The 18,649-nt window shown below is 40.3% G+C and overlaps 1 protein-coding gene across 7 annotated transcripts in view; it reads right to left on the reverse strand.

Moving 5' to 3' along the window:
• SNX25 (sorting nexin 25) overlaps positions 1 to 18,649 on the reverse strand; it is a 61,175-nt gene that overhangs the window by 22,730 nt on the left and 19,796 nt on the right. For all 7 annotated transcript variants that reach the window (XR_014882890.1, XR_014882889.1, XM_010709783.3 and 4 more), the window contains exons 4-6: positions 14,995 to 15,167; positions 13,938 to 14,124; positions 8,287 to 8,357 (exon numbers count right to left, since the gene is read on the reverse strand). Coding sequence is in view for 5 of the 7 variants with exons in the window: in XM_010709783.3 (XP_010708085.2) it covers positions 8,287 to 8,357; positions 13,938 to 14,124; positions 14,995 to 15,167 (431 nt within the window). In the remaining 2 variants the exon portion in view is untranslated. The remainder of the gene's footprint in view (positions 1 to 8,286; positions 8,358 to 13,937; positions 14,125 to 14,994; positions 15,168 to 18,649) is intronic.

Below are 18,649 nucleotides of genomic sequence, written 5' to 3' on the forward strand. Positions count from 1 at the left end.
ATTCAAGGACTGTTAGTGTGTCTTATTTGCTAAGTATCATTTACATCTGAGCTGCCATATAATAATGAACTACACAGATAATACTCACTGAAGCAAAAGATAAAATGAGTTTACCATGAAAGAAATAAGCCATCTGTTTTCCTGGCATGTTATCTCCACAGGGAAGTCAACAGAGCATTTAATTTAGTGGTTCAGTTCCCTGAGCGGAGGTACCAGTATTACTGAGGGAAAAGGAGAGGAGAACAACAAAAGGAAAAGAAGGAAGAAACCTGAAGCACAAAATAGATCTCCCTCACAATTAAATATACTGACAATACAAATACATGGACAGTAGATTGAATTTGAAAGATTAAAACCCAGCATTTCCCCTGCTCCACCCAACTTCAAGATGGTTTCTGGAAGTTCACAGTTCTCTCAATAGCTTAAATACTTTGGGCTCAAAACGCATACATACTGACAAGCATAGGCCTGACAGAACCACTGCCCAAATCCTCCTCACCTCTTCTTTCAGCTACGGTGCCCACAGGTAGACCCACACATCTTCATCCCGTGCTAGCTAAGCTGCCACGCATCCTAGAATCATTAAGATTGGAAAAGACCTCTAAGATAATCTAGTCCAACTGTCCACCTTCCACCAATACTGCCCTTTAATCCACATTCCTCAATACCACATGTACAAGTTCTTTAGATGCCTCCATGGATAGTGACTCCACCACCTCCCTCGGCGTGTGCCAATGCACTGCCACTCTTTTGGAGAAGAAATGTTTCCTAACATCTACTCTGAACCTCCCCTAGTACAACTCCTCAGCCTCCTCTTCTGACTGAATCTTTCTCCCTTACTCCTCTGCAAACACAGCTGCCACTCTGCAGAGCTGACTGACTCTTACTGCTCAAAAACTGACACTTTCCAAGTCCATGACCAGTGCTATATGATGACCTTCTTAAAACTTCCTTAGCAAAGAACAACACGTTCTCAGAGGGTTTTAGAGGAAAACGTGCTTATTACGTTAAGTCTTACATCCTGTGATCATAGAAGCTCTCCAGGAAAGAAAAACAAACCCTACACCACACCCGCTTCCTGGGATGAATTACTTTGAAAATATCTTCACGTCCATAACGAGCCACTCCATGTCAGAACCACTTCAGGTGGAGAGCTGAAGATCCCACTGCCAACCCACTCCTGTCAGCAGGAGAGCCTGGCAGTGAGGTCCCTCTGCCAACAAACATGAGGTCCATGCAGAGCACTGCAGCGAGCAGCGTGCTCTTTTCAATCCATCCTCTCCTATTACCACAGCACTGAAATACAAATACAAGCCTTTTCACCATTTCTGAGAATCGGTATGTTCACTACATTCAGATATCCTGGCAAAAACCAATTAAAACCAGAACGTTACAAAAGCAGCAGCTTGCATTTACTCACATACCCTTCAGTAAGCACCAATAAAGGGAAGAGAAGCAGACATGCTACTAATGTTGTTCCATGCAAAGAAAGAAAATGCAGGATTTGAACAATTTTTTACTAGCAAAACTTTACAGTTTTCGGATGGTTTCCCCCCCTCCCCCCCCCGCTTGAAAACAAACAAACAAAAAACCTGCTTCTCATCAGCAAAATGAGACACACGGTTCCTCCACAAGCTGCACAGGACTTTTCCAGCAGCAGCTAATCAGGAACTTCTTTACTGTCCCTTTCTCCATAGAAGCAGCATGCAAATAGGCTTCTCATTTTAATAGTTACTCTGCAAAAATATAACTCAAATGGAAACAACAAGTCTCCTTTTAGAGCTTGGAGAAAGACAGTCTCAAGTCACCTGGCAACAAGCATAGCACACTGACTCTGTCTCCAGTCTCTGGAGGAACACTGCATGCGCGTGACTTCGTATGCATTTCTGTAGGACCTTTTTGCAAGAGCTGAGCTTAGCACACGCACAGCCTACTTAATGCTAAGCTGAACTTCTACTGAGCATTTAGGCCACTAGTCTGACATTTAACAAGAACTACAAGTTTACAGAAAGTTAATAGAATTGTACATCTACCTGACCACTGCAGGGCTAATCAAAAGAGTATATAAAGGAAGGCATTCTCCAAATGCCTCTCAAACACCAACAGATGTGGGGCATCAACCACCTCACTAGGAAGCCTGTTCTAGTGTCAGACCCCTTCACCTCAAATGTTTCCTCATGTCCAGTCCCTAAAGGGACATTACAGAGAATTCAGGTGCTGATTCCTAGAAACATGTAGCACAACACACCCTTCAACATCACACTGACTATATGGTAAACTTGAGTGTGGGAGAAAGTATGTTCTTTACAGCTACATAACCCTGACCACACATAGCCTCTATGTTCCTCTTGGTCACTTCTGTCTGACTAGTCAGCCTTCCTCCCACCCTCTTTTGGCCATCACTAACTCACATAAAGGATCTCAGGAAAAGGAAGCAGCAGCTCCTCTGGGGAACTCATTTGAAAATAACAAATGAAAACAAATCAGTCTGCCACGATCAGAATCATTTCATTTCCATCCACAAGAATCACACAGGCACGGCCTCACCAGAACTGAGTGGAGGATTCCTTCTACATATTCATGCAAGCATAGCTGTATGCAGCTCTTTAAATGCTGCCACCAAGCTATGCAAAAATAATTGCGTATCCCTTTGTGGGAGATGGTGTGGTGGGAAGGCGTAATCTAGTTTTGTCATAATTAAGTTAGATGGCGTCTGTAATGCACTGGAACAGGGCAGTATCCATTTTACTATACCCGAAATTATCATCTTGACAAAACTCACGCATCACAACCCACTCTTCCAAGTCAGTTTGGAGTCTGAGTTTCCAAAAGAAAAGCCCCTTTCTAAAGCTGAACGTTCAAGCATCTTTCAGAACTACAGTACATAAGGAAGCCTATCCACAGACAGCTCTGTTTCTGTGTAAGTCCTCAGCTCCACTTCAAAACCAAGTATCTAGATGCACAGTGGAAATGCTCAGCAGGAGAAACCTACTGTCACTCAGTAGATTTTTTCATTCAGAAATAAATGGCTTCTTTTTCAACCTGTCTCACAACACCTGCTTGAAAAGGAACAATTTTCCTCAACAAGGATGTGGTCAGTTACAGTGCAGTATCCAAAAAACAGTTCTAAACTGCCATGTAAGGATGGTTTCTGGTCATACTGTCACACAGATGATGGAGGGTGAAGAAATACAGAAGGTAAATAAAATAAATCCATTCAGAATATTGGAAACTGTCCTCAAAGAGATTTGCTCAGTTTTACCTGAAGACAACTACACGCAACAAACTTCCAGGTAAGCATTTGTAGTCTTTCAAAACATAAAGGATACACATTTTGTAAAAACATATTCCTAAAATGGAGGCTCAAATTTGATTCAGTATTTCCAAGAGATAATTCTTACCGAAAGGTGAGATAAATTTGGATATTGGTTTCAGATGTACAAAGATGTTATTCTTCCAACCAGAGCACGTGTGGTTCAAGAAAAGAGCACAGTCCAAAAACATAAACAGAACAAAATAAGGATGAGTAAAAAGCAAACCTCCTTCTACAGTCATTGCTGCAATGACCTGACAGTTTCAGAAGAAGGTATATAGAAGGACAGTTAGGAGAAAAAGGAAATGCTGAAAGCTTCAGCAATCTTGTGCATGCGTGAATGGGGAATGTAGTGTCAGCAAGCAAGATAACAGCTTCTACTTACAACGGCCTGCACAACTCCAAAAATAAATTGTCAGCACCTCTACAAACATTAATGCTACAATAGGTTTCTTACTGCACACCTTTGGCAATGACTGAACGCAATCCTGGACACAGAAGTTACATCACCCATCCACAACAGCACTGTAAACCTCTGAAATTATTCTGTCTCAGCCTTTTAAGATATTTGACTCTCTCAGGGAGTCAAATGCAAAACCTATTGCTTAAAATGGGTTGGATGCTTTTGTACACTTTCCTTTGCTCTTCTAGGCTCATATGCCAGAAGAGTCAAGTAATAAAATCTGAAAAGAAAAAAAGACCCTGTAACATGCCATTTTTTCCACTAGAGATGGTTTAATAGAATGATGTTCAGAAGTACTTTCTGCTTTTCTTAAAAAGCTTTAACAGCTAGACATTTTGCCAATAGGTGGCACCAACACGAATTAAATTAAGAACTTTGTCCTTGCTGAGGGACAAACATTCCTCTTAAACACCTCTGTGCATTGGCATTAAATGCATACTTCGTTGTTACTGAATCAAGCCATACAAAGCCAGGGAACCATAGCTCATATGAGAAGTTATCACGATCTGCAACGTGGCCCTCAAGCAACTTATTCTTAAATAATGAGCACCTAATATTTTTTGTAAACCAAAACATTTTTGGTCTCGTCAATCAACTGCAAAGGTACACATACCTGCTCAGTCCTATTTATTGCTGGTCCTGTACTTGCACAGTTTACTTCATCTACATAGCAGCTAGCCACTCACTGCTGTGGAGTACTGTCCATTCATGTGCATCAACTGCTCCTCACAGTTGTTGCTGTACCTTTTCTTACTGAAAACACCGTGTCAGGAAAATCCCATACCTCAAGCTGTTTGTGTACAAATTATTATGTGCCCTAAGTCAACACCCAGGCACTAACCATGAAGGTGCATTCTCACAACGCAAGTTTCCCATCAGAAAATGGAAATAGCTACAGGTTAAGACCATCCCCAGGCTGGAATCAAAGTGAAGAGATGCCCGCTACATAGAAGACAACAGCTCATTTACTAGTAGAAAAAGGGCAATATCACACACTGACCAGTCACACGATTACAGATAGGCAAACAGGTACTGGGGAAAGAGATTTAAAAACAAAAAAAAGAAAAATGGGACTGTGCAAACACTTCCATTTTGCAAAAAGCTTATGTTTATAGCTACCAACCATGACATCTAGCAGTCACAAGGTAGTGATATGCTTTGGCATGAAGAAAGGAAACTATGAAATGGTAACACTACTTAAGTGGCGGTCTGTTCTATGAGCATTGATTTTCCTGTTTGGTTGTCTTCTTCCACGCGGTGCAAAGCTGTGCTCTGTGTATGTGTGTTCATTCCAATTTTTAAAGAAGGTACCACAGATCGTTTTTCTTTGAACTTTCCTTCAGATCCATCATCAGATTAAAAAAAAAAAACACGTTTCTACCCCCTTCAAAAGGAAACGAGAAAACCAAAACACAAAAACCTTTACAAATATATATTTAACCCTCTATAGTCTGGTGGTTGTTCTTAAAAGTTTTACTGTGAACTGACTGAGACTGGAAACTTACGGAGATTAAAGCCTTAGTAGAGAAAACAGAAGGTAAAAAAAATCTGCCTTTAATGTGCGTGAACTACAATAGGATTGTACTGTAGGCTAGAGCTGAACACACTGTTCCACACAAATAAAAAAACATCATTTTCTTGAGGAACAGTTATTTAAATATAATAGCTCAGTTGGAAGGGATCTTCAAACTGCCTGACCACCGCACAGCAAAACTGAAGTACATAAAGAGGCCACTTCTATGTGAAACACACATAGAGGGCCATGAAGATGATCAGGGGGTTGGAGCACCTCCCCTATGAGGACAGGCTGAGGGAGCTGGGCTTGTTCAGCCTGGAGAAAAGAAGGCTGCAGGGTGACCTCATTGCAGCATTTCAATAGCGAAAGGGAGCCTACAAACAGGAGGGGAATCAACTCTTGGAAAGGGTTGATAACTGCAGGACAAGGGGAAATGGTTTTAAGTTGAGGGAGGGGAGATTTAGGTTGTCGTCAGGGGGAAATTCTTTACAGAGAGAGCGGTGAGGTGCTGGAACAGGCTGCCCAGAGAGGTTGTGGATGCCCTGTCCCTGGAGGTGTTCAAGGCCAGATTGGATGAGGCCCTGGGCAGTCTGGTCTAGTATTAGATGTGGAGGTCGGTGGCCCTGCCTGTGGCAGGGGGGTTGGAGATTCATGATCCTTGAGGTCCCTTCCAACCCTGTGATTCTGTGATTTTGTGATAAATGAGAGCACTGTCCAAACACTGTTTGAACACTGACAGTGTGGGGCATCGACCACTCCACTAGGAAGCCTGTTCCACAAGACGCCATAAAAAATGCAGAATCAGCTTAACCATGGAATAAATGGAACTTGATCTCCTTTGTCAGAACAAATAGCACCAGGATTTCTACATCTATTTTGCAGAGCAAGGCACTTGCAGCTTCAGAAAAGCCTCTTCTCTTCAGTGCTCAGTGTATAGTTAACTGGATAAACTCCAGTGAGACCAAAAAATGATCATCAGTAATTAATTGCTGGAGCCTAAACTGCAAAAATATATTCCCCAAATCAATTCTTCTCACAACGAAGACCAATGTTGCACAAATGGAAATACAAGCTTAGCAAGATTGATTTTTTTCATAATGTACTCAGAGTTAACTTCCCCATTTCATTTTATTACTTTATGAAACCCATTTTCTATTCAATTCTCATCTAAGAAACATTAATATTTCTCTGTGATGCATGCTTGCACAAAAACTGATGCTAACTTTTACCTCCTTTTGGTACAATCAATATACTCCATAGGAATGGATATCTAGCTCTATTTTAGGATGTAAAAGAAATGTACATCAGTGTTGTATTTTCAGAAATTCAAGGATGGACTCCAAACTCTTCAGACTAACAATCAATCGTCTCCCTGCCAACCCCGTGCCTCCTGGGGTTCTTCTCTATGTTTCTACGTTATTTTTTCTTCCATTACACCCATATCACCTTTAAAAGCTTTACTACGTGACACAAGGAACTAAAACCAAGATCTCTTTAGTTTAGTTTACAAACAAATCCATTCTTATAATAGAATCATAAAATGCCTTGGGTTGGAAGGGACTGTAAAGCCCCCCAGCCCCAACTTCTGCTGGGGGCTGGGTGCCCCCCACCAGCACAAGGCTGCCCAGGTCCCACCCAACCTGGCCTTGGGCACCTCCAGGGAAGAGGCACCCCCAGCACTCTGTGCAGCCTCAACACCCTCTTCCTAACACCTAATCCATGAGTGTTCAATCCCCCGGCTTGCCTGAGCTACGCTGAATGAAAAATTGTCTAGGGCTGCACCTATGAAGGTTGCAGCACAAGAAATGCCTCCTAATTATTTTCATGGTAACAATAATAAATACAAAGAGCACAATAACACTGTTTCATAGAGCAAATTCTCAGCTACAGAACACACTTTTTCAACAAAGTCAACAGCATTAGCTCTGCTTCACACATACTTCCATATCGGAAATCATTCTGTCAGACTGCCCCTCTGCTGCCATCTGTCACACAGCAACAAGATGTAATGGAATACTGGTGGGAAGGTTCAACCTCTACTGCCATACCACCAACATCTGCCTCTGGTATTGTAGACCAATAGGCCAACGTCATAAAATAAGAGGCGTTACTTTTGGAGCAGTCCTCATAAAAACTGTGGGTGATGGGCTGCACTGTGAGCTGTGCCAGACCACACGTAGCCCACGGGTTGGACATGCATGATAACCTAAATCTTCTCTTTTTTCAGTTTAAAGCCATCTCCCCTTGTCCTGTCACTATCAGACCACATAAGATGTTGGTCCCCTCCTGCTTGTAAGCTCCTTTAACTCATATTGTCCATTGTTTTCTATTATGGTTAGGTGGATCTCAAATGTATCTGTTCAAAGATTTTGTTTGATAATTTTTTCATCAATAAAATCTCCTGAAGATATATCACAGTTCTGGTACACTTTGAGAACACCATAAAAAGTATAAACATCTTCAATGTAAACACAAATGTAAGATGCAAGTTCACATGCATTTCAAAAGGTAGACGTTGCCAAATCACTGCAGAGGGATTTAAGAGCACTCCGTACCGCAACATAAAAATGCAATACGACGAGTCAAAATAAAGTCTGATAATTACACTGCAATTCCTTATTCTGTGCTTTGAAAGAACAGAGACTTTAAAGAATGGATTGCAGGAATAAAAAAGAGGAAGCAAGATTCTCAGCGTAAGAATTTGCAGCGCCACAAATCCAAGATGCAGCAAGTTCTGAAGATTAAAAAAATATGAGTGCAATCTTTTTCTTGACCCATCAGCTTAGATGGGGACAGTATGGCAGGGGGATGGAAATACACCATGGAGATTTTAAAACAATCAGGCAAATGAAACAGAACTGAAATACTAAATGCACAAACATTCCTAAAATCTGTCTAAAAATCCCCCATAAACTGATCTATCTATTTCTGGAGTTCAGATAGCTTTGCAAAATGAAAACAACAGATATGATTGGTAACAAACAGGATTCTTACCTTTCTGCCTCTTCACTTGTGGAAAATTGCTGATTGTGGTTGCCTGAACTATTTCCACTACAATCTGATACCTAGTTTTAAAAACAGCAGGGGATAAGGGTAAAGAGGGAGGAGAGAAAGAAAAAAAAAAACAACAGTGTTTATTAATATTATTATTTATCTATCTATATTTTTTACAGTACATTCCTTATACGGCATAACTGAGAATGAATAAAAGACACCTCCCCCTTCCTTTAAAACTGAGCTGTTGCTCAGTACGTTTACAACCTAAGCAATAGTGCACACGGGGAAGAGAGCAGGGGAAAAGGTCGTCTTGAAACAAAAAGAAGAACTCCCAAAGCAATAGTATTCCTTTCTCTCTAATGTTCCCACGGCACAGACACTCTCAGTGAATACAGTAAGCCATGCCTTTAACATGAAGAGTAAATATAAATTCGCTGTAGGAAACTAGGATGAGAATTCAGTTCCAGATCAGACAGCTGTATATTAAGGTTCTTCTAACTAGCATACATATATGGAGCTTTTGTACCTCTGGGGGGAGAAAAACTTCTAAAGTACTGCACCCCAGGAATAACTATAGGCAGATTGTCACCCAGATCTATACTATACACAATGCAAAACAGCTACCACCGTTAGTAAACTGAATTTTAACATCAGTTTTGTAACGGCAAAGAAAACAGTTTCCAATTAAATCTTCTACAAACATCAAAATCTTGGTCATGGCAACCTTTCAGATTTCTCTCAGCACATTTACTTTGGAAACTAATAACACCAGTAATAAAGAAGTCTTCCAGTAAATTTAACTCATCTCTGTAGGAGCTCGATCAATCAACTCCCCGATAAAGCCTAGTGCCCCATGGGGAAACTTCCATGACTACTTAATCTTCTGTTTAATAGAAGACCTGTGACCCATAGAATACATGGTCCTTCATCTATGGTTCACCAATGTTATCCATTTCTCCCCATCCTTCCTTCCTCCTGTAAATTTTTCAGTGTTTGTTTGGACAACCTTTGCCTCTTCATAAGCATACTGCTTACATTCACTTACAACTATACTTACCAGATGTTTTTTTCTGCAGTGATTCTACACAACTCCTTCAACGCCAAACAGAAACTCAAGAACCTGATTTACCTAACCAGTAATTCTAAGATAACATTTGCAAATATTTCATTTTTTAACCGTTTCCTTTTGCCATTGCTTTTCCCTCATTTCCAGCCATCACCATAGTTCTTGTTCAGTACTTCAGAGGAGGAAAAGCCCCACAAGGAGCATGGCATTTAACTCTCTGCTCAGACACAGGCTTCCCAAACAATTCTGAGCAGCTCACTTAGGCTTTTGGTGCCCTGGTTCTGTCATCTGTAAAACAGATCACTCACCTCACTCCAGTGTTCTAAGGTTAAAAACACTGGATATGATTAAATTACCAAGTTCCACAGAACAGACAACCAAATAAATACTACCATATGGAAGGTGGTACCCACTTCTACAGCTTCCTTTCTTCCAAAATTTACACCCATTTGCTCATGTTCCTGGTTTTACACCTTACCATTATCAATACAATAGTAAGCCTTTTCTTCTGTTCTTTACTTTAAGGGAGATGCTCCAAGTTAAATCCCAAGACACCATTTAATCTCTTCCTCCTAGGCCCAAACCACCACCCCAGTCACACTGGTCTGCCAGGCTGCAGCCCTTTCTCTCTGCAAGTTTGGTCTGAACATTCTAGCTGCACATCCTGTGGTGACAGGTGAGTAAACATCTCTGAAACCTCTAGAAGTGACATACTCATTTGATTTTCAAGAAGTGAACCGTACACAACGAACAGGACCAATCACAGTCTCACATGTACCTTCCCACTCTTATCTCTGCTACCTTCCCACTCTTATCTCTTCCTCAGCTCTTTGTCACATTCATCCCTTTCCCTCACATCTTAAGTTGAAGACTGCACAGAAGATGAGATCACAGCCCTTCTTACCATGAATTGCATATTGACCTTCTGCTGCTCTATTAATAGCAGAATAAATAAAACACTTTTAAAGCAGAATTAAGAAGCACCCAGCACCCGCTGGCTTATTTCCTTATCACTGTTTACTCCCTACTACATTAATTCATCAAGTCTTATCTCCAGTCTTCTTCTGACAGAAGTAAATTCATTTCACATCTCTCATGCAGAAATCATCTTTCCTTCCTCATTTGTAGCAGCCTTCCAATTTATCTAAGCTAACTTAAATCTGAGGGGAAACGAGGGTGAAATTTCCCTGTATAACTCTCTTCTTGAAAGAAATAAGGACAACTTTGTGAAGACTTGATACAATAGAAATTAAACTTTGCCTCACTTCATCATAACAACAAAGGTAAACATTAGAAGGGTGACTTTGAGAGAATTTTGTAGATAACCACACAACATTCCCTTCCCTGGAAGCTTTTTTTTTTTTTTTTTTTTTTTTTTTGCATTTTCCAAACAAATTCTAATTTTAAGAACACAAGTATGAATGGGAAAAAAAGAATTACAAAATACATCCTCAGAAAACTCTCAATTACTTTTTACGAAAATAAACATCAGTTCTACAAGTGTTCCTTACAAAAATAGAAGGATGTTTCCAAAAAGCAGAGAAGTTCTGTGAAGAGGTAAAGTGAACAGAAGTCAGAGGCTCTGTACAGATATTAATGAATTGTGAATTCAAAACTTTCTACAGAAGTAATGATAAATAGTCCCTGCATCACTTAAGTTCTAAAAACAGAAACATACAACCAACACAAAAATCAATAGTGTGTCTCTTCTCAAGGCAATGCTTCTAACCAAGGAACAAAAAGATTTAGAAAATCTTAGCACCATTACTAGCCTTTAAGGGAAAGCCATTTTGCAAGGCAGAAAGCAGGTACACTTCCTTACAAGGAGATGCAGCACACACAGCTTCTCCTTCCTGATCTACTCACCAAAAGCAACAAAATCCTTTACCCACAGGTATCTGATGATCCAGCTAGGAATTCTTCCCTACTTACCCAATAACAAATACCTGATTCTGGTCACAAGAAAGCTTAAGGCCATGCTAATGAGATCAGCCTGAAAAGATACTTATGGGACACCTCTGCTGTAATGTCACATGCATACATATTAGAGCATTCAGGAACTTGAGCTTTCTTGGCCGCAGTCAGTCAAGAGTCTGAGGAATTTTTATCAGTGCTTCACAGACTGTTTTATTCAACAAAACATTTTATGTTTATTTCAGTAAATAGACAGTAATTAAATTCATCTGCAAAGATAAAGCACAGCAGGGATGTTTCAAAGAAATATTGAGTTTCCCAGCAACTACAGTGCCTCGGGATAATTTCCTCAAAGCTAAGCCTACACACAAAATTTTAACTACTTAAATTCATTCTTTTCCAAGATGTAACATGGCAACATCAGGAGCAACAGGAGGAGGCTGAACATTCATAAATGCCAAACACCAGCTCAGAATAGGTGGTGAAAAAGGATTTCCAAGTAAATCCAGGAAACAAAACTTGTGATAAACCGAGTTTTATTACTCAGAAAAGACAGGTTTCCCAGTTAGATGCTAAGTACAGCATACCAGTAATTTATTTCCTGTAGGACGACAACTGGAAGCACTCACCCCACTCCCATCACTCTAAGGGAACCTAACCATGTTCTCTTGAGTTCTAAGGGCTTATTTTGCTCTTAGATGGTTTAACATTTAAGTTGTCCTGTGTAGAGTCAGGAGTTGGAGTTGATAATATTTGTGGGTCCCTTCCAACTCAGGATACTCAGTGATTCATTAATACTCTTTAATTTCCTCTTTATAGGTTTCTCCTGTGGTTTGCAGATGGGAAACATAACCTGAAATACTATATAGTATGTTCATCCCAAGTATCACTTGTTTTGTTCATCCACATAGAGATCGCTGTTTAGTTTCCTCGACATAAATCTGCAAATTCTCTCTCGCATATCGTGAAAGCTTTGCAAAATATACTACCTAACTTGGAGAGGACTACAGGTAGGCCCATCTCTTTTTAAGTGCTGGAGACCAAACAGAAGAGGAATCTCTTCTCCCACAGGGGAATGCTTTCCATGGACATTTCCATAGGGACAGGCTCTGCACAGCAGAACAAAGAGCAGAGTCCTCAAAATCAAACACTATTTCTCTCTTTAAAATTAAATTAAAATTTCTTGGATATTTTCCATTTAAATAGTGATCAATATTACACGGGGTGCAGAAGAACACATCCCAAAATGATAGTTGTCAGACTCTACAGGGCAGAAAAGAAAAAACTTCAGCGCAGCCAAAACCACATAATTCCATGAAGCAAATTCGCTACCCAATATTAGAGAACACAGTTTAGGATGATCTATCAGCTAAAAAGAGAACACACTGAGAGCATTAATATGCCAGAATAACAACAACAGAAGAGTTGGGTTTCTTTTGAAACAAGCAGATCCATTAGTGTGATTATGCTTCTAAATATGATGTCAATTAGGTTTTAGACAGAGTCTAATAGAGACTAATTTCTGCTCTCAGTAAAGGCACACTGGCCCAGAGTAAAGAGCAAATTTTACAGCAGATGAGCAGTAAGGAGCCAAGCAACAAGATCATTTCAACATCACCTAAATGCGTTTTCCTGTCTCAGAAATGCAAGTGGTTTCAGAATCAGGCAAAAGAACAAGAGAAAGTATTTATGCTGCCCACAGTATTCCATCTTGGTACACCCATCACTTGGCCTGATCAAGCTGAGTCCAACAAAAGGCTTAGATCACAACAGATGACCCAGAGTGCACCAAATGGAATCGATGTGCTTGTGTCTTTCAGATGTTGCTGCAGCCACTTAAGAAGAAAGCTGACCTGTGGCAGCAATTAAAGGGAGCAAGGGAAAAGGAAAAATAACAGTTCTGGCTAGTGGTGACAGATTAAGACCAGTACTCTGAAAATGGGTTCAACAGCTTTCTAAAGCTTTAGTACAAAAATTTACAAAAATTCTATCTGCTCCCCAGGCTTTACTTGCTCTTTATCCTTTCTCTTGCATCAGAAATCACAGGAGAAACAGCACAGCTGTAAATATAAAGCCAGTATAAAGATCATCTCATGCTTGAGCAAACAGGTTCAAGATGCATGTGGGTATGTTATGATGGAAGTTGGAAGGAAAATTAGGTGGCAACTGAGATTTTTTTGAGAGGAATGGAAAATAAGTACGAAAGGGTGCACACGTTATTTTACTGGGAAACAGCAACAAGAAGCACATTGAATATGTAGGAAACTTAGGGTTTTCTTAAGGTCTTTAAGGCATTCTTCACAGTTCACCAATATGTTTAAGAAGGATGCAACTGGGAAACAACTCCCTGCAACAGTCCAGAAACACCTCTATGTCACTGGTAAAGTGTGCTGGAACCCAAACCCTTCTTTCCATGTCACAGAATCACACACTGCAAACTGTGCTGAGTTCCACCTAAGTGGAATTTTTTAATGTTTTCTACCATCAAACTGAGAAGCTGACTATATTACAGATTAATGAATACTGTGGCTTGTCATCTTTATTGTCTCTGCTTCACCAAAAGAAAAAAAAAAGAAGAATTGAAAATACACGTCATTCAAATCTCAGTAACTGGCTAGCAAAAGCAGCATATTTCATTTCAAATAAGCTACAGTAAAGTATCAAGTACCTCAACTGTTTCAGGAATTCAACATCGGTGTTGCTGCTAATCAGCTTGATGAACTCCTCATACGAAGGAGCATATGTGTAGTCTTTCTTCTGATGCTCATTCATCTGTTCTCTGTACTCCAGCTGGCTGAGTAGCATTTGGTTGATATAATCTGGATCACCCAGCAGTTCCACCACTGGTTTCAGTACTGGAGAGGAAAAATATTTTAAAACAAAATCCTTATGTTGAGGAATAACTGTTGTACTTCACGAGAATACTACAGATAAAAGGCAAAAATAGATGCAAAAAAATCAATAAGAATTTCAAACCAGTCTCCTGGACTACATAGTATGTTTGAGACCTCATGCATATCTCTTCATGATAAAACTGTTTGTGCCATTACCCAAACTAATGTACACTGATAAAGTTGAGTCCCATTTGGGAAATTTCAAGCATTTTTTCCTTTCTGCTGTGTGCCTTGGAAGCTGTGACATTAAATTTTCATTTGTAATGGCTGTAAAGTGAACTGAATTGCATAATGCACTCAAGGCTTCATAACTTCAGAATTTGAATTTGATGATATTAAAAAATGACAAGCATATTTATAATCTAATTAAAGCGTATCTGATAAAATGAAAAGCATAACAGAAAACCTTCATTAAAAAACTGGATAATTCAAAGTCTAAAACAAATCAAGTCTGGTATCATAATTCAATCATAATCACATCTATGGATTTTGTGCATCTGAATGAAGCTCAATAGGTCAAAATTATTCATATAGTCACTAAAAATAGTGCCACTGAAGAGAAAGCAAAAGGATTCCCCCATGGAAAAAAAAATGACAGAAGGAATGGACAAAAGGAATTTTATCCTAAAAGGAGTGAGGAAACTTGGCAACAAGTCAGGACAGTCAAATAAGTACATGCTTAATTTGGAAAACGTAAAGTGCCTTATTGGCCATCACTGAAAATAAAATATCAGTACTTAAAAGTGTAGCATCAAGACATACATAAAGATGTCTGTAATTATTAATACTGTACATGTGTACATGTTTAATTAACTCTGATCTTTCATCTACCTTTTGTTGCAAGTATTTCTGCAAGGACTATGCGCAAGCTGACAGACTGGACATCCTTTGAGGGTAGGAGACAACAGACCAGAATTTGAGAACATTTTTGCAGGAACCTTACTTCTTCATCAGAGTTCCTCAAGCATGGGTGCAGCAAAAAAGGTCTCGGTGGATCTTCCTGCCTAAGAAAAGAAAGGTGAAAAAAAACAAAAAAAAAGGAAAAGAAAGAAGGAGAGAGACATAACTTGCATACCACTTCTATTATGATTATTCACAATGTATGAAAATATTAAAAACATGAAAAATTCATTATCAGGTTAAAGAAAAACTTCAGTAAATAAACACTTTGACCCTCACGTATTTTTAAATGGGTTTTTGTTTTGTTTTATGTTTTTTTTTGTTGTTTTTTTTAAAGTCCATTATGACACATTTCCAAATTCCTTTGCTCTGCTGGTGTTTTCACCCACCAAAATAGAAATACTGCATCAAATAGAAACAATAGAAACAGTCCAACAACTGGAAGGAAAAAAGACACAGAATAACCATAAAGAGCCCCCATTTCTCTACACTTCTCAGGGGGAGGAGGTAGAAGAGGGTGGATGGGAGAAAGGTATTTTTAGTTTGCTTTTGGTTCTCAGTCTCCAGTCTTGTTAGTAGATGGCAATAAGTTACATTCATGACTCTATACTCAGTCTGTTTTACCCATATGGTAACCGGTGAGTGAACTCTCTGTCCTTACCTCAACCCTTGAGCCCTTTTCCATTGTATTTTATCCCTCTCCTCCTTTGAGGACAGGCAGTGAGAAAGCAGCATCATAGAGTTTAGCTGCCCGCCAGTGTGAAGCCACTGCATAAGCAGAGTACTTGGGATCATTTCTAGTTTGAGAAACAGGTCTAACTGCTAAATAATGAAGGTATGTTCTTTCTTTCATAATTGGCACACAGAAAATATCATATGTTTGACCTAGCTTTCCTAAAACATCAGTTTTCAGCCTGTCACCTGCAGACTACATCAAATTGCTCTGAGCAAGACACCTATAGAGTAACAGACTTGGTATTATCACTCATGTACACTGTAAGCAAGCAACAAATTTAGAGGAGGATTAACAACAGCAAAAAATAAAATAAATTTAGAAGTATTCAATAAGGATGGCAAATAGAAGAAGTGACTCCCACAGAGCTGGGAAACAAACACCAAACAAGTGACCTCAGCAGTTCTGCAAATCAGAACTGAGCACATGGTTAACAGTGTCAGTGCAGTATATCCAGCGTGAAAATGGGAAGCATAACACTGTAGGGTGCAAACTTCACAGACCTTGACTGCACAGCCAGCACTGACCCGTCCACCTCACTGCAGATGCCAATGGCTTCCTGGGCTTTTCAGTATTCCTCTGACTGGATGTGCCATGCTAACTCCATAATGGAGGTCATGACGGTACATTTCCTTTTATATCAAAATGATTCTAGAAGCACAGACAAGGCGCCCTAGCAGTCCTCTCATAGCCACATGCCTGAGGCAGCCAAACCACACATATATAGTTAAACAGCACGGTGATCAAATCACTGATTACAAGGAGACAGACACAGCATCATCTTAGAGGCCCAGGGCCTCAGCAAAAGGCCCTCAGGTGTCACACGTCCCATCTTCCGTATGTCTGCTTCCCTCTCAGAGCTGGAGGCTGCTGCCCTGATTAGCATCAACCAACTGATGCTCACAGAGCTTCTCCAAGCCTATAGCCTAAGTGTGGGAAAAGTGAACAAGAACTGTATGCTGCCAAACCAGAAGTTTCTGGTTGTACATCAATGCATGGCCACCAGTAACAGACAGCACTGCACAACTGCTCTTTGCTAGTGAGTCCACAAAGGAGCAAATCTGCTGCAACAGTAACATTACTGTAATAGCACAAGTCATTTGTTCCAAGATGGCCAAATCGGGTTCTTAAATTCATTTTCAGAAGAATGAGAATGTGAAAATGTCACTTGCTTTCAATTTGACTGAAGCTTGTTTATTCAGTCCCAAATCAAATGTTTTGTATTCAAATATGGATAATGGAGAGGGTTTCAATTCTACAAGTAAGACTAATTTCAGAACAAGTCCCTTGGAACAGCTTGGACGTGAATACTGTTTGCTCTTCAGAGAAGCAGTGTATGAGATGTGCAGATTTCATTACTAACCAGCACAGGTGGTGCAGCTGATGTAGCTCCAAAAGCTGTTTACCTTGTTCTGGTAGGATCTCTTCTCTCTGGCAACTGAATACCTGGCTATTTTCCTCAGCACATTTCCATTGCTCCTGCATCCTCCAGATACATCCTACTGCTTCCTCAACAACATACCAGCCATCACATCACATGCTGTCCCTAAAGGCATTCATTATTTATCCAAAATCGGATACATCCCAGGCAGACAGAAAGTCTGGGCCATTTCTGTGCAGCCACCTCTCAGGAAAGCCAAGTCTTCCTCCTCTGGACAGGTTGAGCCACCCCATCAGCCACTTCAAAACACCGCCAGAAGCAGGAGCTAAATGCCAGGGAACAGGTGACATCCACTCAGCATCTGCTAGCTGGCAGCAGACCCATTTCTAACAAGCAGTTCCTGGGTATGTAGAGCAATGATAGAGAACCTGAACCAAAAACAAGCAGCAACTGTTCTGCCATTTGGGAGCATACACACTCTAACACACAGCCCTTCCTTACTGGACAAACTTACCTAATTTGTGGGACACAGTGCACAGTTACTAGATCAAGCATGTGCAAAGCATGAAGGCCAGCTGTTATGCACATAGTATTTCACTAAATCGAGATTAAAGTCCCTTTTGCCATCAGTATCTTTCTAAACACATTCACACACAGCATCAATCTCCCTAGGAATGCCAGGTCTGTTTGGGACTGCCAACACCCTGGAGTATTTACTGCACCTATACCATCGTGCATGCAGAAGTCATTTCTCATCATCCTTGCCTTCCTGTTGTACACATTTATTCCCTGTGAACAGCCAGTATATGCAGATAGGCTGAGTTAGACCCCTGCCAGGACCCTTCTGCTACAGTCAACAGAACAAACAGAACACTGCACAGAATAAACAAGCAGAATGGCAAATCTCTGGTTCTTGTTTTTCTAACTCAACTAATGCATTTTTGCCTGAGGGAATATGAGGGGGAAAGGGAGCTGCATGCACTGCAGCTGACAGGCCATTTAAAGTTTCCTCTGTTTTCTGGCAAATTCTCCATCACCTATGAGGATATGACTCTCTGCAAAGGGGGTTCTTTCAGTTACTTTCCTTCTATTTGCTTTAATATAAACACCAGCTTGTAAGGAAAATACACTACTCATCGATTAAATGTCTGCCCAGAAAGCAGCATCCCTTCTGACTCAGGCTTCTCCTTCACACCTACCAATGAAATATCTGAGCAATGAGAGACCACAGAAGGAAGAACAAGCGCCACTGCTGTCGTCTGTCCTGGAGCAGTAGCTAGGATGTCCTGATGACATAATCTTAATGTTCAGGATCTTACCTCTGGGGACAATCTTATCTAGAGTAAAGAAAGGTAATATTCATTTTGCAGTGACCAGCAGGTAAAGCAAAATCTAACAAAAAGCAAAGCTACTCCATCTCCCCAGCACTTAATATAACTTAATAGCTTTAATGGTATCTCAAATAAAAATAG

This window comes from Meleagris gallopavo, chromosome 4 (assembly GCF_905368555.1).
Source record: "Meleagris gallopavo chromosome 4, MGAL_WU_HG_1.1, whole genome shotgun sequence".
Lineage (NCBI taxonomy): Eukaryota > Metazoa > Chordata > Aves > Galliformes > Phasianidae > Meleagris > Meleagris gallopavo.